The sequence below is a fragment of the Saccopteryx bilineata genome, chromosome 3, assembly GCF_036850765.1.
Source record: "Saccopteryx bilineata isolate mSacBil1 chromosome 3, mSacBil1_pri_phased_curated, whole genome shotgun sequence".
In the NCBI taxonomy this organism is placed as follows: Eukaryota; Metazoa; Chordata; class Mammalia; order Chiroptera; family Emballonuridae; genus Saccopteryx; species Saccopteryx bilineata.
In genome coordinates, this window is record NC_089492.1 from 111,185,514 (window position 1) to 111,207,996 (window position 22,483).

Sequence of the window (22,483 nt, forward strand, 5' to 3'; positions counted from 1 at the left end):
ACAGTTCAGACTCTTGTTAGAGGATTTAAATAAGAAACAAATGTAGATAAAAGATGATCAGTGTTGTTCTTAACTGTGTTCAGTAGGAGATGTGAAAAAGAGGCCTTTTTCTTTTTCAGCCTTGCCTTACACCCAGATAAAACTCTTGTTGCAACTGGCCAAGTTGGGAAGGAGCCATATATATGTGTATGGGATTCCTATAATGTCCAAACTGTATCTATCCTTAAAGATGTTCATACACATGGAGTTGCCTGCCTGGCTTTCGACTCAGATGGACAGGTGTGTATCTTTTTCTGTTTTCATTTTCTTTAAAGATTTCTCATAAGTCACTTAGAATTATATGAGCATAGCCTATAGGTTTAGCGAGTCTGTCAGCTCTTGCTGTCTGCCCTTGGCGGCCTCTTACAGTCTTCACCTGTTTGGTCCTTTGTCAAGCTGTGGAATTGACACCAGCTCTGAGTAAGCCCATTTTGATTCCTTCAGTCTCACCATCTGGTTAAAAGGCCCCCAGAAAGGAAGTGAGGAACTCAGGCTGGCCAGATCTGTCATGACTCAGCAATTCCACTTTGTCTTCCATTGTTAGCTTCCTGATGGAATAAGGGTTGGACCAAACCTTTTCCACACACTTCAAACCCTGTGCATCACCTTGGTTTCCCTTGCTTTCGGAAGATAACATCATGTCCTAATAATTCACTGAGAAGATTCTCTATGACTCTTTCCCTTGAGGTCACTTCTAACAACTTCTCCCTACCCACTTTTCCACAATTCAAGCGGTCTCTGATTCATGTGTATTTCTTAGTTTCTGGACAGTAGCTCTGACATTCATCCTCTCCTTCCCATTCTCTCTGCCACCATCCATTAAGTTCCAAATCCATGTCATGCCTGACAGTGTAACTTCTTACCTGGTCTCCACACAGTAAATTCCTTGATAATACCTTCTACCAATGAAAAAAAAGTATGAGAGAATTATTTAAAAACAAGAAAAGCTTTTTTTTTTTTTGTATTTTTCTGAAGCTGGAAACAGGGAGAGACAGACAGACTCCCGCATGCGCCCGACCGGGATCCACCCGGCACGCCCACCAGGGGGCGATGCTCTGCCCCTCCGGGACTTCGCTCTGCCGCAACCAGAGCCACTCCAGCGCCGGGGGCAGAGGCCAAGGAGCCATCCCCAGCGCCCGGGCCATCTTTGCTCCAATGGAGCCTTGGCTGCGGGAGGGGAAGAGAGAGACAGAGAGGAAGGAGGGGGTGGGGGTGGGAGAAGCAAATGGGCGCTTCTCCTGTGTGCCCTGGCCGGGAATCGAACCCGGATCCCCCGCACGCCAGGCCGACGCTCTACCGCTGAGCCAACCAGCCAGGGCTAAGAAAAGCTTATTTTTAAGCTTTTGCAGCTGGGCATTCTACATTTTGCAGCTGGGCATTCCAGGCTAACCAACTGTTCTAGCTGTCACTATCTGCAGTCAAGTTGGACAAGCCAGCGGGTTCCTCTACCAGAACTTCCTTTTTTGCACCTTCAGACCCTCTCTCAGGCTTCCCCTCCACCTCAAGTGCCCTGCTTGGCTTCTTTGCCCCTTAAAGCAGCTCACTCTTCCAAGAACTTCAGAATTCTTTATGAAGCCTTTCCAGTACCCCCACCAAAATTCGTCTTTCTTTTGACTTCCAGAACACTTGGCAGAAGATATTTGTGTCATAGATGTCAGTTATATCTCATTTAAAAAATATGTTATAGAAAACGGAGCGGAAATATCGCAGGGCCATTCCTGGCTCCCACTGCGTTCACCTCCTCACGAGGGCTGTGCCTTTTGTCCTTGGCCTGCTCCGTGTCCCTAGGCCACCTTCAATCTGGTTTTTCTCTTTACCCTTCATATTGCTGCCAGTTAATTTCTCCAATCCAATTTTTGTCAAATTTCAGAGTTAATTCTTTAAGTCCATGCTGTGGCAAGACCTGTTAAATTACTCATAGAGCCTTGACCAAACTTGGAGTTTGTATGAAGTTCAGCGGATTGTACGGCTTGACCTTGTTATGGTCACTTTTTAAACAGTTAACATTTACATACTTACTGTGTTCTGCTATTTTGAGAGACTAGTGATTATTATTTTTCTTTCTAGAACTAGAAACACCACAGTGTAGAGCCCTGGTATACATGTTTTTGATTTTACTACGTGGTAACCTTATCTAATTTAGTCAGGATAATGCCTACATTCAATTGTATATCCATATCTAAAGAGAAAAAGCTGGTTAGTGACATTTGTTCAGACTGGCAGTTATTGACTTCCTGACTAAACTGAGTGAATGTGTCAGATGCACATGCATGTACAAGTGTAATGTGTATTTACACGCACACTCTCTACTCTGCTTTGGGTTGAGTTTTTCCTAGCAAACATTTCTTTATCAAAATTTGTTCTAAAGCAGTGATTTTCAACCTTTTATCTCCTGACACACGTAAACTAATCACTAAATTCTGCTGATCTGACCAAAAAAAAATATTGGTATGATTTTGATTCACTCACACTGAACAGCTCTTGGTATTATTTAAATTGAATTTATGGGGAAACATTGGTTAATAAAATTATAGAGGTTTCAGGTGTACAATTTATAATACATCATCTGTATACTGTGTGTTCACCACCTGAAGCCAGGTCTCCTTCTACCACCATTTATGCCCCCTTTATGCTCAGCTACCTCCCCTCACCCAGATGGCTCTTGTGTCGGCTGTTGTCTTTTCTATTTGATAATCTAAGGGGAAAGAGGTTAGTGCCCCTGACTAAATAGGCATTGCATGTTTTAAAACTCCTTGCGGTACACCAGAGTGCCACAGCATACCAGTTAAAAATGGCTGTTTTAAAGCATCACAAGAAAAATGTAAGGTGACTCAGGGAAATCCAGCTTTGACTTTTAGGTTCCATTTTGCACGGTAGGGGTGGACTTCACTGTCAGTTGAGAAGGATAATCTGTTTGCTTGCAGTGATGGATTTCCTAGCTTGCTGATTCCGATTGCTCAGCTCTGCCTTATCCCCTAGACAGAGTCCACTGGACTCGAGTGATATTTAGAAAATGACAAATGGCCCTTCCTCTCAATATAAATGCTCCTCAGGTAGCTATGAGGTTTGTCAGTACAAATAAACAAAATTGATTCCTTTTGGCTTTTTCTCAATCAAGAAATGTGGGTTTTACTTTTTGCCTGTGTTTTTTAACTACTTTTTCTAGTTTTTTTTTTTTTTTAAAGAAAAAGAAGCTGAGTGGAATCTAACCATTCAATTAAAAATTATAGCAAAGATCCCCTTTTTATAAAGACCCCCTTTTTAATGGCACATTTTAAAACTTCCAACTATATTTTTTAATACTAAATATTTGCAATGAAAGCCGTCCATAGTGAAGAAACCTGAATAGTCTCAGTATGATAATGTGTACGTTTAGCCATACATGGCTGTCTGATTCCATACATACCCACACTTACACACATGCACAAACATACTTGATGAAATACATCAGCTCAGATACTCTTAGGTAATGCTGTGTTTTTAAAACCCTTGGACATACATTGTTTCTCTGATCCACATAAAAATCCTACCAAACAGATATTTTACATTTGTTTGACAGATGAGAAAACTGAGATTTAAGGAGATTAATTAATTTTTCAAGGCCTTTTGTCTGGCTTCTTACAAAGTCAAAATAAAAGCCAAATCTACTTCCTCCCAGTCCCGATCTCTGTCTGCTACACAGTGCTGTTTCCTTAGAACTGATATCCTGCTAGGACCTCTGATTTTGGTGTTTCTAATACTGTATTTGTTTGGACACTTTTGGTGGGTATACACATGTTAAATTTTCCTTTCTTTTTGAGGACAAATTCTGATATGAACCCAAAGAATTTGGACTGGAAGATGACGTGCCAGTTTATCTTTACTTAAATTATGTATTCTTCATTAGTCACTTGAGATGTTTATGAAATAAGAGAAATTAAAAAGAATGGAAATACGGTTCATTTATGGGATTTCTCTTCTACATATTTGTCAAATCCTTTTAATTCTAGCAGTTTGTTGAGGCTTTCAGACTATAAAATCCTAGACTTTCTTAAATCTCACATTAGGATCTTAAATTTAGCCTGACCAGGTGGTGGTGCAGTGGATAGAGCGTTGGACTGGGATGCCGAGGACCCAGGTTCGAGACCTCAAGGTCACCAGCTTGAGCACGGGCTCATCTGGTTTAAGCAAAGCTCACCCACCAGCTTGGACCCAAGGTCGCTGGCTTGAGCAAGGGGTTATTTGGTCTGCTGTAGCCCCATGGTCAAGGCACATATAAGAAAGCAATCAGTGAACAACTAAGGTGTCGCAACGAAAAACTAATGATTGATGCTTCTCATCTCTCCGTTCCTGTCTGTCTGTCTTTCTCTCTGACTCTCTCTCTGTCTCTGTATAAAAAAAAAATCTTAAATTTAAAAATTAAATTTAAACCTTGCTTTCAGGTTCTGTTCCTTTGATTTTCCCTGATTGATCGGAGATTCATGAGATTTTTGCACGTTTCCAATGTTTAAGAAAGATAAATGGGTTGTAATTGATAGAGCTTTTAAAATTTCAGTATATGCTATTATGTCTCATCTACTTTGAAGCTTTCTTTAGTTTTGGATTTAAGATGGAGCTTGGGAAATGATTTTTTTTTCATAAGAAGCTTATAGCTTGGTCCATAGTTGTTCATCAGTAACCATTTGTTGAAAAAAGGCATGGATAAATGAGAAATCTTGCCATTATTTTAAGGTATTAAATTATTCTTATTTTTAGCGTTTAGCCTCTGTGGGATTGGATGCCAAAAACACAGTCTGCATTTGGGATTGGAGGAAGGGAAAACTTCTGGCCTCAGCCACCGGCCACTCTGACCGGGTAAGAAGACCTTATTGAACTGAGCCATGCAGATTGTATAACTATGGGGGACTTGTTATAGAGCTTCTTGGAGTTTGTAATACTTTTAAAAATAAAATTTCCACATGAATGTTTTCCCTACAATTTCAACTTAAAAACTTACTATTTTAAAAAAGTAACATGATTAACAGTTCTGTTGGCAATTTCTTTTGGTGATTGGATATTTTTAAGTTGTTACTGCTTTTCATAGCTCCTTACAAAATCAAACAAGAATTGAATTTGAAACTATATGCAAAGTTTAGATGCATTCATTTGGAAATGGAAATAGTTGTTAGAAATTAATACTCACAAAATACATTCACAAGCATTTGAATTTCAAATGAATGTAATGACAACTTTGTGATTCTTTGCTATATTTGAGGAACTTGGATGTAAATTGTGGCCTGCTTATTCAAATTGAAGTCAGTGTTATCAGAAATGATACTTTAATGTAGTCATGGCTGGCAAGATAGGATATGAAGCAGGCATATACATTAACTCGTAAGAAATATATTTCTCCAGTGTTTTGCATAATTAAAATAAGTTGGCTACTTTACTGTCTTGATTTTCTAATTCAAAATTAATGAATTTGCATGATTGTCTTACATTCATTCCTAGTTGTTTTGTATTTCTGCCCAATATGTGCCCGTGCAGAATGAAGCCTTAATTAAATATTAAATTTGCTGTCTCTTGCTTTGTGAGAACTCTAAAACATTTTTTAATATGAATAGTATGGTCACCTATGGAGAACTGTGGTATTAAAGGGACCCAATAGTTGCTACACATTTGGGCAAATTGTACTGGAGGATTAAGTTCTCAGAAAGCCCAGGAGTGACCAGCAATGGAACTTTAATGATGGAAGAGGCCTGGCATCCCTCTGGCCCAATGGTTCCCCGCTCTGACTACACATAAAAATTCTCTAAGGATATTCCACAGCGTAGAGGTGCTTGGGCTCTACCCCAGGTGTTGGTATTAACTTAGTACTTAATGAACAGGTTGAAAATATTTGTGATGCTTACATTTTGGATGTTAACTGCTTCTGTTCATGCTGTGATCCCGTCATATCTTATAGAGTAAATTAGATGGAATCAATACACGAATTACTGTATTGTACTCTTCTGAGGTAGGAGTTGATTGTGAGAAGTGCAATGCTACTGTACTGAAAACTCTATTTTAACAGCCTAGCATGTTTTGATGAAATACTGTTCTTTTAGAACATTGTTCTCCCAGATCCCATAATTTGTACGACACCTAGTTTTGTTCTTTATTACTGATGCAAATATGAATGATTATTGGCTGCTTATGAGCAAATGATTATCTTCAAGATTATTTTGGTGGCTGAAATACTTAATCCCTAGTACTCATTTGCATAATGAGTGCTTTACAGCCTGCAAAATGACCCTTATCTTAATTGACCTTATAACAAAACTAAGATGGTGTCATTAATTTTAGAGAAAATGAAGGTAAGGTTAGAGAGTCTAAAAATGGCCTGAGCTTACATAGCCAAAATGGGTACTTGGACCAAGAGCTCTTTCTGTGGTTCATAATTGTTCCTTTCTACTTAACTGAAGGGTATAGATCAGGGATCGGGAAACTTTTTGGCTGAGAAAGCCATGAACGCCACATATTTTAAAATGTAATCCATGAGAGTCATACAACAACCCATGTACGTTACACATTATCCAATAAAAATTTGGTGTTGTCCCAGAGGACAGCTGTGATTGGCTCCAGCCACCCGCAACCATGAACATGAGCGGTAGGAAATGAGTGGATTGTAATACATGAGAATGTTTTATATTTTTAACATTATTATTTTTTTTATTAAAGATTTGTCTGTGAGCCAGATGCAGCCATCAAAAGAGCCACATCTGGCTCACAAGCCATAGGTTCCCGACCCCTGGTATAGATCCTCCTCCTTTCTCTGATGATTGGTCCATATTGGTCCTTTCTATTTGATGAGAAGTTAGCAGCCTACATGCTTTTTCTGGTCTAGATTCTGGCCCTGGCAATTGGTTCTTTATTAGAGCTTCACAGAATGTGGTCCATAGACCACCTGCATCAGAATCTCCGGGGATCTGTTTAAAAATGCAGGAGCCACTCCTGACCTGTGGTGATACAGTAGCTAGGGTGTCAACCTGGAACACTGAGGTCACCAGTTTGAAACCCCAGGCTTGCCCTGTCAGGGCACATGTGAGAATTTGATGCTTTCCGTTTTTCCCCCTCCCCTTTTCTCTCTTTCCTCTCTAAAATCAAATAAAATCTTAAAAAAAAATGCAGATGACTAAACTCAATTTCAGACCCACTAAATCAGATTCTCTCCTGTGGGCCATGGAAATATGCACTTAAACAATTGCCACAGGTGATTTGACCCTAAAGAATGGCAGCCTTCTCTTTCCTGTCCCCAAAATAGAAATACTATAGAAGTACTTGCAAGCTGCCTGGTAGCTTTTCTTTTCTTTTTTTAAAATATTTTATTTATTGATTTTACATAGGAGAGAAGGAGGGGATAGGGTGAGAAGTATCAACTCATGGTTGCTTCATTTCAGTTGTTCATTGATTGCTTGTAGTATGTGCCTTGACAGGGCAAGCCCAGAGTTTCGAACTGGTGCCCTAGGATTCCAGGTTGGTACTTTACCCACTGTGCCACCACAGGCCAAGCCTGGTAGCTTTTCTTAAAGAATGATAAGTAATATTAGCAAGGATATTTTCACTTTCTTGGAAAACTGAAACTATAATAATGTTTTGGATCAGATTAAAATGATGGTCTAGAATTCTTTTTGGTGGGCTTAGTGCCGGGTAAATACTTCTGCCTTACGTCCAGGAATATATATTCTATGATTACTAGAAACCGTTGGCCACATTGAGTTATAATTGACTATTAAACATTTTTCTACTTAAAATGAAGGATTTTATAATTTTTAAATTTTTTTATTTTGTAAAACTGTCTCAAAAGTGTTTTATTAACATTGTGGAGAGCTATAAAAAAAGTTATCCATCACAATTTATTTACCTTGCATGGCCAAAGTTACAAATGTGACACCAGTTCTCAATGATTGTGCTTAATTATTACCTCTCTATTGAGGCCTAAGGTAAGTCGACATGAGACGATAAAATATGTGTTAGCAATTTCCGACTCACCCCCAGAGCCAAATGCTCCACTTTTCAGTCTGTGCAGGTGACATTGTGTTCTCAGTGTTAGGGTAGCGTATCGGCCATTGGGCTGGTATCTACAAGAAGGCAAAAACACATAAATGACCAACATAGCGACTTTTAATATTTTTTAAACAGATTTTTGATATTTCCTGGGATCCATATCAGCCAAACAGAGTGGTTAGCTGTGGAGTAAAACATATAAAGGTAAAGTAGTTATCTTTTTCAAATTTTTGGTACCTTGTATGAAAAGAATTTTAGGTGTTTATACATATAATTTGGTGGTGAGAAACTGCTCGACTTTACATTGTTTTCCTTAAATTGGGAGCCTTGCTTCCTGTTTGATCTTGAAGGAAGCTAACATCAGATTACCAACACTTTAGGGTTTTATAAACATTTTGTAATCCTGTGCAGAAACCTGATTTTAACCTGGGGATATGTTTGCTGAAATACAGGCACTTACTGCTTTAGCAGCAGTTGGAGGATCCTTCCTTAGGTGGGCTGTGTGAGACATGAAAATCTAGAAAACTCATTAAATTTGATAAACAGTTGAGTTTGTACCATGTGTAAGAGGCAAAACTGAACTCCTGTAGGGATAAAGGAGAGATCTCAGGTGGCGAGGAATGGTGAAGTGTTTCAGGAAGGCAGTGCTATTGGAGCTGGCGGGCAGGTGAGTTTGGTAGAGAGGTCTTGGCAGGCAGCAGAACCCAGGGGAGGGGTTGCACCTCTGTCAGGAGTTAACAGGCATTGGTCACCTGTGGAATCATGGGACCAGGGAGCAGAAAGGTCCTTGGCACATAACATGTTCAAAGGTAATGTTTTCATCACCAAATAATCTCTTTTTGAGACTCTTTCCATGGGAACCAATATTTGCAAAGATTTTGGCCACAAAATATACTGCAGTCATTAAATATTAATTACCTTAACACTTTATTAATCAAAGATATGTATCTGCCACCATGAGTTTGTGATCGGTCTAAAATATGACAAAGGCACTGAGTTCTTTGAGCTTCAAGAAAAGAAATGCGCTCATGGTGAGTGCAGTCTCTGCTGGGCTTTGGTGGCTCTGGGAGCCTGGGAGCCTGGCCCGGAGCAATCCTCCAGTCTGCACATTCCGCTCTGAGGAAGGCAGGACCTAAGAATATTGGTTTCATCTCCCTCTACTTGACTGTGGGAAAGCTATTCAATCTCCCTGAGGCTGAATTTGATCCTCTAGGAAAAAATAATCTGGGTGGCAGAGGGGGATCCGACCACCTGAATTTGTTAAAGAGTTATGTCAAACAATGTCCTGGAAGCAGTAGGGGCACAATAATGTTAATTTCTTTGCCCATTTCCTAGGATCACAAACACTGTGGCATGGGTCAGATTTAAACTCAATCTTTGGCTCCCTGTGTAGAGTTCTTTCCACTTAGAAATTATTTCTTTAATGATTTAACTTGGCGTAACCCCCCCCCAACCAGATTATTAAAAATAATAGAGTAGCTGCTTAACTGATAGAATTCTCTAGCTTCTTCCTATTCTTTTCCATCCTTGGTTAACTCTAATTTTTAATCAGTTAAATCTAAAAGCAGAGAGAGATAAAACCCTGGGACTTCATTTGAAAACACTGAGGTGCTTATGCTGTTAAATTTGTTAGTTGTGTTTTAGCAGACTTAGGCATTTTTTTTTCTAAGCAAAAACAAGCATTTTCCACCTCAAATGGGAAGAATCTGCACATGCCCACTCAGCCATTCTTTATTAATTTGTTTAGAAAGAAATCCACATCAAATTTCAACAGGCTTCAACAAATTATTTTCACTATATTTTCTCCATCCAGTTCTAGGATCCCCACCCTTTCCCCCAAAAGTTGCCTAACAGCAAATGAATGATTCCAGTCACAAGGTGAATGCAAAATCTTGGATGCCCTGTAAGAAATATTTTTATGTGAAATTTTTGTAACTAGGGTGAAATCCTTTCTGGTTTTGCACACAGGCAAATTTCAATGATCTGAAATTAATGCTTGAAAAACAGTAGCAGTTGAGCACTGTCTGCTTGGTTGGTTTTACAGCAAATGAGCTTAGAAGTATGTGGATACTGTTGATCCTTCTCCAAGTCTCTAGTCAGACAGAAGAGACCTTAGAGATTACCTGGGGCCAGATGGACTCCAAGGTAACTGCCAGTTCCAACAAAATTTGCATTGCAATCTGTGAGTGGAAATTGGAAAAGATGGACAATGACTCTTCATTTGATGTGGGTTTAACGATGTGTTGCCACCCTAAACTGTCATTGTTTTCCAAAGAGGAAGTGTCTCTTAAGAGGAGATAATGTCAAAAGATTTGCCATTTTCTGGAGCAAAGCTCATACTTATCCTGGCATTATAATTGTGCCTTTTTGGAGAATAATTTGATTATTTGGAATGTCTGTTGTCGACATTATACCATCTGACTGGATGATTTCATCAGAAACCCTTTGTGTCTGAGGATAATGCTCTCAATTTTTTGTGGTTGCCTATCTAGAAATATTTCAGTAACTCAGGTTAGAGGTGCACACCCCAAGTTAAATGGATAATAATTACAAAGAATTACTCTCCTTTTAATCTTCACTCCCGGGGAGACATGGAGAGAAAGATGAGTGTCTGCCTTAAGGCTCGCCATGAGCAGCAAGTTCTTTGATGTGTATGCAGTTAGGTCAAATAGTTTGTTTGAGTTCAAAGTTAATACTTAAGTGTCTTACCAAACCTTATACCTATCTCTTCCCAGATCTTTTATTCTTTCTATATATACTTTTGTGCCTTTTCATAAAAACAATACCCAAGGAAATGAATCACCAGAGTTGACAATTTGCTCGTTAATGGGAGAAGAATCCTGTATAGTCTCTCATGCCCCCGCCCAGGGCACCTCCTCCATAGCTCTCCGAGGCCCCGCCCTCCTGGTGCGCTTCCTTGAATACCGTCTACTCTGAGAGGACCACCAGTTTTCCTCTCTTGCAGACATAAAATATTAGGGATGTCACTGATTTTTCCTCACCTTTTGTCACCTAGGTTTGCCTTAATCCTGCTCTCCTAAACCTCAGTGCGATTTCATCTCCAATACCAATCCAAATGAGCCTTGTCCCAATTAATTCAGCATGGTTCTCTGTCTTTGAATTCTCTTGCCACTTGTATGTGACCCGAATATGCTGCCTTAAAATGCTCTCTTGTTTGATGCATGTTTTCATTCGATTTAAAGGTCTCCAGGCGCAAAGATCAAGACTTCAGTAACTTGCCATGCATACCCTGCTTGAACCTTGACTCTCGGCAAGCCTCTGGTGCTCCGGTCTCACTTCCAACTGAGGATAGTACACTGCTCACAAAAATCAAGGGATATTTGATCGCTTCATATTCATTTTGAAATATCCCCTAGTTTTTGTGAGCAGTGCAATACCTGTCTAAGCCTCTTCTCGAGGGTATTAAGATTAACTAGACATTTGTAAGGAGCCACTATGAACTGTGAGAGACTATATACATGGCACTAAAGTTATGCCATTTTGTATATTTTTTAAAAAGATACGGAAACAAAATAATTTCTATCTCCCCACAGGAGACGCCCTGCTGCCTTCCATTGAGCATTAGTGCTTATGGTTTTCTGTGTGATAAATTATACCACTGACACGGAAAAGCCTAGTGAGTTATTCAGCTATATGGAAATAGAATTTATATTTAAAAACAGATTTCTAAGTAACATTTTTACAATGAAGATTCATAACACTTTTTGTTAGAAAGAAATTATTTCCAAATATATACACCAAAATGATGCCTACAAGATATGTCAACATGTTAACAGCAGGTTGTGGATAAATTCGATTTTTCCTCTTTATCTTGTCTGTATTACTAAACTTCTATTCAGTGAACCTATATGAGTTCATATGAAAAGAAATTAAACCAAAACATGATGATTCATCCAACTCTGGGAACATTGAGATTTTATATTAAATTACCATGAAACAATTAGCAAAGTTTTGAAATTTTTGAACTTTGAATGTTTTGAAATAGCCTAATTTTTTTTCATGCTGGTAGTTGGCTAAAATGTTATGCAGTTTTCTGCTGTCACAGCAAAACAGGTTAAACTGTGTGTGTCTAGTTCCGCAAGAGCAAGTTATATACACATATTGAGACATGGCAAATGAACGCTAATAATGCAATGCCTTGGAATGCTTTGTTTTTGGGTCTATTTATTTTGTCACTTACTTTCTAGTTTTGGACACTATGTGGAAATGCCCTGACTGCAAAAAGAGGGATATTTGGTAAAACAGGAGATCTTCAGACCATCCTTTGCCTTGCGTGTGCCAAAGAAGACATCACCTACTCTGGTGCTTTAAATGGGGACATCTATGTCTGGAAAGGGCTCAATTTAGTCCGCACCATTCAAGGAGCACATAGTGTAAGTATGCTTGTGTGGAAGCTTAGTATAAATAAGTTAAGGTCACAAATCTCTTTTTTTCCCCTATTGCTTTAGGATCAGCTAGTACAGCTGAACACTCCCTAAACGTGCCTGAAAGATTTCCCCAATTTTTTTATTCACCTAGAAGAAATACTTCAAAAGCATCATAATTAGCCTTTACCTCAGTTATTGATTGGCTGATCAGTGTTGTTGTTTAGCAATAGTAGCTTGACAGAAGACAACAAGTTCACTATCAGTATCATCTTACTAGACCAGCACTTCTCAAACTTTAATGTGCCTACAGGTCTCTTAGAGATCTTGTTGAAGTGCAGATTCTGACTCAGTGGGTCTGAGATAATGTCACCGTTGCTGGCCTGTGGCCCATATGTTGAGTAGCAAGTCTGGAGACAATTATTTTTACATTGATTAGTAAGGTAGATTCTCCTCACCTCTAGGTCCAAGTCACAAGCTCTTAAAATGCAAACAAACCATTGGCAAACTCTTTTGGTGGTCTGCTCTATAAGAACAGGGCAAACTTGACTTCTGACCAAGCTGCTCAATTTTGACATGTATTGAAATGGTTACATGGCTGTAGGTACAGATGATAAAAGGGAAATATCTGGAAAAATGGGGAGATCATATGAAGAGTAAAGCCTATTGAAGCCCATGAAAATGTGGTAAAATGTTACCGGAGACTCAATAGCCCTTTTGCTTATTTGCCTCCAAATTGATCCCCTATTGCTTATAATAGGAAGAAAGGTTTTAGCAAGTCTTAGCAAAAGAGTTATGAAATTTTCCATCTTTCATTGTCTTGTATGTTCAAGACCAATTTTCTTGGCTTTAATAATTATGGGACAGCTTTTAAACAATTAAGAGATTGGTATTGGTCCTCATTCGTAAAAGCAGTTGCCTTAGTAACCTAATTTCTCTTCCCCCTGGATCATGTCAACATTATTCACTTGCAGCACTTTTAAACAGACCAAATAAAATATTTTCCTGTAGGAAAACATCTTTAAATTCTAAAACTGTTTCAGAGGTGAAAAAGCATCTTCAGTGATGCTCAAGCTAATGCCACCGTAATTTGTGCATTCAGTTAGGCCGGTGGTTCTTAGACATTTTGAAGTTGGGGAGCATTTAAAATCCTACAAATAATTGTAGGCGCACTATATACAAATTTCTGAGAAATATGTTATAGTAATTAAGTCAAATATTAAAGAAAAAAATAAAGTCCAAGAGTACTTTTATGGTAAGTAAACAAAATAAATATGACAAAATTAAATTTATTCTGACATAAAAATGAATAAATAAATTAAAAAAAGAAAGAAAGAAATTTAAAACAAATACAAAAAACCTGTGGTGGCGCAGTGGATAAAGCGTCGACCTGGAAATGCTGAGGTCGCCGGTTCAAAACCCTGGGCTTGCCTGGTCAAGGCACATATGGGAGTTGATGCTTCCAGCTCCTCCCCCTTCTCTCTCTGTGTGTCTCTCTCCTCTCTCTCCCTCTCTGTCTCTCTCTCTCCTCTCTAAAAATGAATAAATAAATTTAAAAAAAGAAATAAATTTAAAAAAATTTATTCTGACATTAAACATTTTTATGTTACATTTTTTGAGTTATGATTTTTAGAATTCGTAAAGAATAGGGGTTAAAAAATTAAAAAATGACAAAAAAGTTATCTTTTTATGTGTATAGATACATTCTTAGTAAGATTTAGTAAACTCGGCAGGTCCCGGCGTGAATGTGTTAAGTTTTTTCATTCTTGTGTTTATGAGAAACATGAGCCTGATGTGTCCTAGTGATTTCTTCAATGTTTGGACATATATTTGAAAGGCAAACTCTCATTTCCTCATCAATACATTGAAGAATTCCTCTTTTTACTCTGAATTGCCTTGAGGGTAGAAAATTCTAATTCACATTAAATAGGATGTTGAAAATTATAGTAAAATGTTCAAAGCCTTTTTAGATATTGCTACATATTCTTCTTTTATAGAAATCCAAAAGGCTTCAAGAGACAATTCCTTATGTTTAATCATCAATCCACAATCAGTGGATATAGCTGCCAGTTCTTCTTCTTCTGTTAATGTTAAACCAAAATCACTTGAAGCTTCCATGAATGGGTTTCCAATCCAGTTGTATTGTTCAGTGTTAAGTGATGGAAAATGCTATAAATTCAACTCTGCCTGTCAGCCTTCAAGTCCTATTTTATTTACACTTAACTTTTGCTCACTTCAAGAATTGGATTCTTCAATATCATGCTGCTTTTTGAGAAATCTATGCATTTTATTTGGGTGTATTTATCTAAAAACAATATAATGATGTGTTAATAATAAATATAATAATGATGTGTTAACAAAAAGAGCAGTATTTCCATAATGAAATGGTATAATAGAGTAACTATATTTATTTTTATACCTGGGCACATGCCGTGAACTAGCACAGCTAGTAATTTCAGGTCCCGAGTGGGAATGGTGCAGAATTAAGAAAACACGCAGAATTAAGAAAATACGGGTTTGGGAGGGCCCTGTAATTGCTGCTGGCAAGAACAAAGCACACCCAAAAACCAAATCTTGCTTTATTTACAGGGCAAAGTGAGGCCATTAACAAATCAATGGTCTCTGATCACGTTTCCAAGGCAACCCAAGAATTTTTTTTTACCAAGTGCAGAAAAAACCCCCACCATACATAACATCTTAACTTTACATCAATCAAAGGATAGAAGAAACTTGCCTACAGTCTTTCTAGGGAACATAGGGGTAGTGTAAACAATCCAGCACCACCGCTTAACAGCCTTTTGCAACCTAATCAGGCAAGCGAGGTGGGGGTTGGGCAGACTGTCAGCTTACAGCCAATTCCCCACACCTCTGTCCCCCAAAAATCTAAACTCCAAAAACTCTGTTGGCTTTTTGGTCCCCAACAGACATATATTTCTCTGGAATACCATAGGGCGCATCAGTGCGCCCTCGTGCACACTTTGAGAACCACTGAGTTAGGCTCAGGTGGTGCCTTCTTGAGCTCACTATGATGCGTTCGTACCTGTAGAAGTGTTTGTTCCGAGACCAAGTATTTTAACTTATTTGGCAGCAATTTATATGAAAACCCTCTAATATTGTCTTACTTTTCTTTATAATGATGAACTGTCACATCTTTATAACGATCACTCATTATGTAAAGGAATTTAGGATTTCCATATCTGCTTTAACCAAAGAATTCTGAATAATTTTTTTACAACCTGCCATCAGTTTAATAATGACAAAGGAACTCTTGAACTAGTTTGCTCTGGTGATTGTAAGGATTAAATTTTTTAAAAGATTTTATTTATTGATTTTATAGAGAGGAGAGTGGGGGGAGGAATGAGCAGTATCAATTCATAGTTGCTTCACTTTAGTTGTTCATTGATTACTTGTCTTATGTGCCTTGACCTGGCAAGCCCAGAGTTTCAAATCGGCTACCTCAGCGCTCCAGGTTGATGCTCTATCCACTGTGCCACCCCAGGCCAGACATAATGCTTAATTTTTAATCTAGCCAAAATAAAGTATACTATAAATGGTTGCTTGTTTTATTGTAAGGATTTCAATAGAGAACAAGGGATTTGTTTCTGTTTTTGTTTTGACTTCTAATCATCAAGACCCAGCTACAACGACTGTGCAGCATTGAGTGTCATCTGCCCTTATTAACAGGCTGGAATCTTTAGCATGTATGCTTGTGAAGAAGGCTTTGCCACTGGTGGACGTGATGGATGTATACGATTATGGGATACCGATTTCAAACCAATCACCAAAATTGATCTCAGGGAGACAGAACAAGGATATAAAGGTAATATACGTATTAATACTTACTCATAATTCTAAGAGTGTTAAATGTGAGGGAAGTTCTGGACTTACATGTTTTTCTGTACTCATTCCACAAAGGACTTAAGACAATGTACAGAAATATATCAAATACAAGATCAAAAGTATGTTAAAAATAAATGGATGCCCTTTTTTCTAATCTGCACAAAAGTATCTATGTACTGGCAGTGGTTCTACTGCAAGGAGAAACATAATGGTACATCTACTGAGCAGTATCTGGGGAAATGAGACTTACATTTATAAAAATTGGGAAGTTCTGGACAAGTTGGTGACCCTAAATATAACTGCATCCAGCCTCTGAAAATATATAAGTGATAGAAAAAGCATGACAAAGTGTTGACCGAGGACGCACCAACAGAATTCTAGACTCAGGGTAAAACAAAGAAAAGTTTATTACACTCGCGAGAGGGCCCAAGGCAAGGAAATGGCCAAGAGCCCCGAGCCACTTCAGCAGGCAAGTTTTATACCTATTTTCAAGGAGAGGAGTTGTAACAGTTTTCAGGGTAATTGATGGGCAAACATCTGCTTAATTTCATGGAGGGGAGTTGTAACAGTTCTCAGGGTGATTGATGTGATATAACCTATTCCCGGGACAGATGAGTCCTTGAGGTAAGGAAGGTGTTAGACTCCCAGGATGACTAGGAACAAATGGAAGTTGTTAGACTCCCAGGATGGCTAGGAATAGATGAATCCTTGAGATAGGAGTCGTAAAACTCCCAGGATAATTAGCGCAACCCAATCCTGGAGGATAGATAGGGACTTTTCCAACTGGGGGCTTTCAACTGTATGACTGGTTACTAAGGCACGTCTGACTAAAATTTAATTTGGGGGAGCCAAGTGCTAAATGTAAAATTCGCTTCTGTATGAACCGCTTGCTTGCTACGCTATAAAAACCCCTAAATTGTAGGCGCTCGGTGTGACTGGTAACTGCCACCCGAGCTCACCCCTGCGCAGGTTTGGCTTTTTCTTTGCCATAAAACTTTGTTTAAACTCTCTAAACGCCTCCAGTGTCTATTTTACCCGGCGAGTGCAACAATTGATTGCCTCAGATGCTTGCGGCCTTGCCTTTCCGATAAGCCCCTAATCAAACACCGGATGCCTGCGGCTTCTTCAAGGAGCCTGGGCAAACATCTAGGGGCTGGGTGGGCCAGTTATTGTTTTACAAGCCAAGATGAGTTAAGCAAAAATCAGACGAAAAAGATCAGACGGAATCCACTGTTACAAAAGAAATTAATTTCAAAAAATAGCTTTAAAATACTATCTGCCATATTAGTATAAGTTAAGAGCATGGGCCCAGAGTCAGGAGACCTTGGTTCAAATCCAGATTTTACCTGTGATAGATTTGAGACCTTGGTCAAATTTCTTCACATTGGCTGGGCCTTTAGTTTCCTTATCTATAAAATGGGGATAACACTAACACTAACCTCATAGAGTTGTATGAGGATTAAATATACTCTTAGAAGTGCTTAGAATAAGTCATGGTGCATAGTCAGCACTCAATAAATGTTAGCTATTACTAGAATATATTGAGTAAATGTGTACCAGAGGCTTACAAAGCAGCTTATACATACATCTTTTTTAATTCTCATGATAGGATTATCTCACTTTTACAGATAAGGAAGTTGGGTGTAAGAGATTAAAGAGGAAAATGTAAATAGGAAAGATAAGCTGAAATCATGTGATGTTAGTACACTAAGCACCCGGGAGTTCTGTTTATATGTTGTAGGTGGAGCCCACACCTTCCATGGCTCCTGCAGCCGGTGATAAGAGTGGGGTGCTCAGTGCCAGGAGTCAGGGCGTCTACAAGATGAAAACTCACTCATTGCTCAGATGAAGGAGAATTATTCCCAGGGCTGAGATAAGAGAGGAATTTTCTGAGAATCTTTCTGACGTGAGACCCACAGTCCTCAAAAGGCCTGAAGTGAGCTGCTATTCATTGGGTTGTTTCACCTGATGCCCCTTCATGTGGGCTGATGGCAGTGTGGCCACAGAGGTTTGTCCATAGGCCGAATTGTGTGGTAGACTCCAGAGGACTGACTGAGAGGAACACACAGCCTACCTATTCTTCAGGCCATCCTCCTTAAATAAAGTTTTTAACCAAATCTTTCTTAAAAGCTGAGCAACAGCGAAGTGAGTTGGATATTGTACTTCCTATATATACTTGGCGTCCAGCTGCTTTAAATATTTTGTATTTGTGAAATACAAAAAAAAAAAAAAAAAGTACATTTATAGTCAGCTAATCTGCAGATTGAATTGTTATTTCCTTATGGAAGTTTAGGATCCTAGTATGGATACGTTTCTGAATACCAGGCACAGAGGTCAACATGGGAAGTCGTAGAGTTTAGTGTCCACATCAGTGCATCAACATGAATACAGTGAAGACCCTTAAGTTCTCTGCTGTAGAGTGTGGGGCAATGCAACTTTGTCCGGAAAAATACTAAGAGCCCAAAGAAGAGTGTAAAAAGATGTTAGAAGAGCTATAAAAAATGTTTGACTTTGAAGTATGAAACTTCAAGGTAAGCTAGGAGCAAAATTTAGATGACTTCCTAGATGGGATTATTGACCATAAACTGGCTAAATGTTGGGGAGCAGCAACCAGAAATGATGATTTATTTTTGGCAAGCACTTTATCCAGCTCTTCCAAAAATTGTATCACATAATTAAAGCATAAATCTTAACGTGGGGGGATCAGGAAAGAAGCCGTATTTTACCCTGCTGTACTTTTCTAGCTGACACTGAGTCCCTGACTCTTAATGGAAAGTTCAGGACTGATTCAGAATGAACGTCTTTATGACCAGGGGTTTGTGTTGATTGCACACAGCTAACCCCATGCCAACTCCTGTCCCCAGAGTCAAAGAAAGACAGACAGGGACACCTTCTATTGTATAGTAGTCTCAGGAGACTTCCTCCACACACGCCCCAGCCAAGCTCAGACTAGATACAGGTGGTGCAGTAGACAGGCAAGCGGCCTGCGTCTCAGCCCTCAGCACCCGAGTGTACAGTTTATCAGAGAAAGGGTTGGCATGCATTTTTAGGTGGATGACCAGTGGGATGAAGCCTGTATTTTGGAGGCTGTGGTTTCAAAGAATCGGACCACATTGCAGTTAATTGTTGTTGTTTTTTAACTGCTCAAAACCAGTAATATCTGCAAAACCATGGCTTTAATAAACTATTTTTATAATTGATTTTTTACTCATTAAAATAAGTTCTAACTATTGAAATAATAAATTTTATCCATGTAGCACCCCACCCCCACATTAGTGCCTTTGCCAGTTACATTTTGGCAGCACCGTAACAGAAGTCCGTTAGGCACTATCAAACTTTTAAAAAAAAAATGGTGGGGTTTATTCTAGCCTTCAGTGGAAAGTCAGGATAAATGTCTAGTGTCAAAAGAATGAAAGGCTCTTGGTAGAAGTGTTGATAATAATCCCAACTCCTTGAGCCTGTGTGAACAGGACCACACAGAGGAAGCCTGCTGTGATCCTGACTCACCCCAGAGCTGCTGCTTCCCCCTTGACACCACCATCGCATGGAAGCAGGAAGGAGGCCGAGCTCACAAGCTGCTTTGCACCGTCAGAACAGGTGCAGTCTCAGACCCAGCCTTCTCTGAGGTGACCTCTGAGGCCAGCTGCCGGCCCACCCTGTATCAGGCGTGCCCTAGAGCACATGGAGGTAGGAGCAGGCCTGAGAGAGGGAGGAGTCCCAGCACAAATACAGCGATTAAAATAGTAGGGTTTGAGGAGAGAGTTAAAAGTAATTGAAGTATAAATAGTTTTCTGGTCTAGCTTCCCCCTCTGCCAGCCAGACTAGACCCTTGGCCTTCTGAGCGTTTGCAGAGGATGGGGTGGAGAGGAGATGGGAAAGGACAGAACAAGAGGAAGAAGGCAGATGGACAGAGTCTGGGGGGACTTCATCCCACCCTGAAAGAAGTCGGCTTTCATCTCTACCTTCATTCAGACTCTTTGCCTCAAAAGAGGGAAACAGTGTACATATTTTGAAAGGAGTAGATTCAAACAGAGCAATGTTAGAACTTCCTTGCTGTGGATTTGGTCATGAAGCTACACACTCGAGTGGTTTTATTCTTATAATAATTTTTTGACATAAATGAGCCTTCCTCATTTTCACTTGTTTGTGTAACAATGAGTCTGTAATTAATTTCCATTGAAATAATAGTGATTTCTTATTTTATTTAAACAGCCAAACAGCTTTCTAAACAAATTTAGCAAGAGAATTAATCATGGTCTCATCCCAATTCCCATGACACTGTACTGATGTCCTGTTTTCCTTAAATTTAAATATATTAATTAAAATTCTGAAATGGTTCCTCGCTAGCATTTGGGATTCCAATCTGTAAGATCACACGGTTAGAGGCATCCCTTGTTTTACTGCTCTTCACTTTATTGAGCTATACAGATGTGTGGGGTTTTTTTTTATTGCTATTTAGAGAGAAAGGGAGGGAGAGAGAGATACGGAGAGAGAACCATCAATTTGTTGTTCTCATTCATGCTGTCTTTGGTTGATTCTTGTATGGTTCCTGACTGGGGATTGAACCTGCAACCTCGACATGTTGGGACAATATTCTAATCAACTGAGCCACTGCCAGGGTTCACAGATACTTTTTCCTTTTTATAAATTGAGGTCAAAACCCTCTACCACCAAAAAGATGACTCGCTTTGTTGCAGTACTTGCTTTATTGTGGTGGTTTGGAACTAACCCTCAGTATTTCTGAGGAATGCTTGTATTTAGTACGCTGCCTGTGGAGACTTCTGTTGCCCCTCTCGTAGACTTCCAGGAGATCTACAGAGTGAATCTGGCAGTTCCACATTGTTCTATTCGAATCTTACGGAGATTGCGTTTTCTAATAACTATTACTTGTTAAACATCAAGAGCGACCAAACAATTTTTAGATGAACTGAAATGAACACTAAGCTCAGAAAAACACCCCAGTATTAACAGCTTTATTATAGTTACAGTATTCTCCCACATCTTTATAGTCAGGCTTCAGCTAATTAAGACATTTGACATCCAGAGAAAACAATTCACCATACTTTAGATGGAAGGTGAGCCAGTTTGGAGATGGGTCATCCTCACATCAACAAGAATCTCATTTGACTCTTAGGACTCCTGGTTCCTCCCAAGTCTTAGTCAAAGATAATGGCCTTTCTAAGCCAGCAGGACCATTCCTCAATCAAGGGAATAGTAGTGTTTTGTTTGCACCAGTGACTTGTGCATCTTTATTAAAATTTTTCAATTATAATTGACATACAATATTAGTTTCAGGTGTAAAACAAAGTGATCTGACATTTATGTAACTTGCAAAGTGATCACCCTGTAAGTCTAGTACCCATCTGACACCAGACATAGTTATTAAAATATCATTAACTATATTCTCTGTTGTAGTTTACTTCCCTGTGACTATTTTTATGACAGCAATTTCAATCCACCTTTTTCACCCGTCCCCTTAACCTCCCTACCATCTGACAACCATTAATTTGTGCTTTGTATCTATGAATTTGTATGTTTTGTTTGTTCACTTATATTAATGTTCAGATTCCACATATAAGTGAAATTATATGGTATTTGTCCCTTTTTTGTGTGTGACAGAATCAGAGAGAAGAACAGATAGGGACAGACAGGAAGGGAGAGAGATGAGAAGCATCAATTCCTCGCTGCAGCACCTCAGTTGTTCATTGACTGCTTTCTCCTATGTGCCATGGCCGGGAGGCCACAACAGACTGAGTGACCCCTTAATTGAGCCAGCAACCTTGGGTTCAAGCTGGTGAGCCTTGCTCAAACAAGATGAGCCTGCACTCAAGCTGGCGACCTCAGGGTCTCGAACCTGGGTCCTCTGTGTCCCAGTCCGACGCTCTATCCACTGTGCCACCGCCTGGTCGGGCTGGTATTTGTCTATATCTGACTTATTTCACTTAGGTTCATCCATGTTGTTGCAAATGGCAAGATTTCATTCTTTTTTTTTTTTTATGGCTGAGTAATATTCTCTTTTGTTTATATACTACCTCTTCTTTATTCATTTGTCTGTTGATGGACACTTAGGTTGCTTCTGTGTCTTGGCTATTGTAAATAATGCTGCAGTGAACATAGGTGGTGCTCTTTTAAACTAGTGTTTTGGATTATTTTAAATAAATACTCAGAAGTGGAGTTGCTGGGTCATATGGTAGTTGTATTTTTATTTTTATTAA

General features: G+C 39.2%; 1 protein-coding gene across 3 annotated transcripts in view; it reads left to right on the forward strand.

Annotated features, from left to right (window-relative positions):
* The window catches only part of EML6 (EMAP like 6), a 283,824-nt gene that overhangs the window by 100,245 nt on the left and 161,096 nt on the right, over window positions 1-22,483 (forward strand). For all 3 annotated transcript variants that reach the window (XM_066267137.1, XM_066267140.1, XM_066267139.1), the window contains exons 3-7: window positions 120-279; window positions 4,774-4,872; window positions 8,179-8,247; window positions 12,252-12,437; window positions 16,113-16,248. In XM_066267137.1, coding sequence (XP_066123234.1) covers window positions 120-279; window positions 4,774-4,872; window positions 8,179-8,247; window positions 12,252-12,437; window positions 16,113-16,248 — 650 coding nt within the window. The remainder of the gene's footprint in view (window positions 1-119; window positions 280-4,773; window positions 4,873-8,178; window positions 8,248-12,251; window positions 12,438-16,112; window positions 16,249-22,483) is intronic.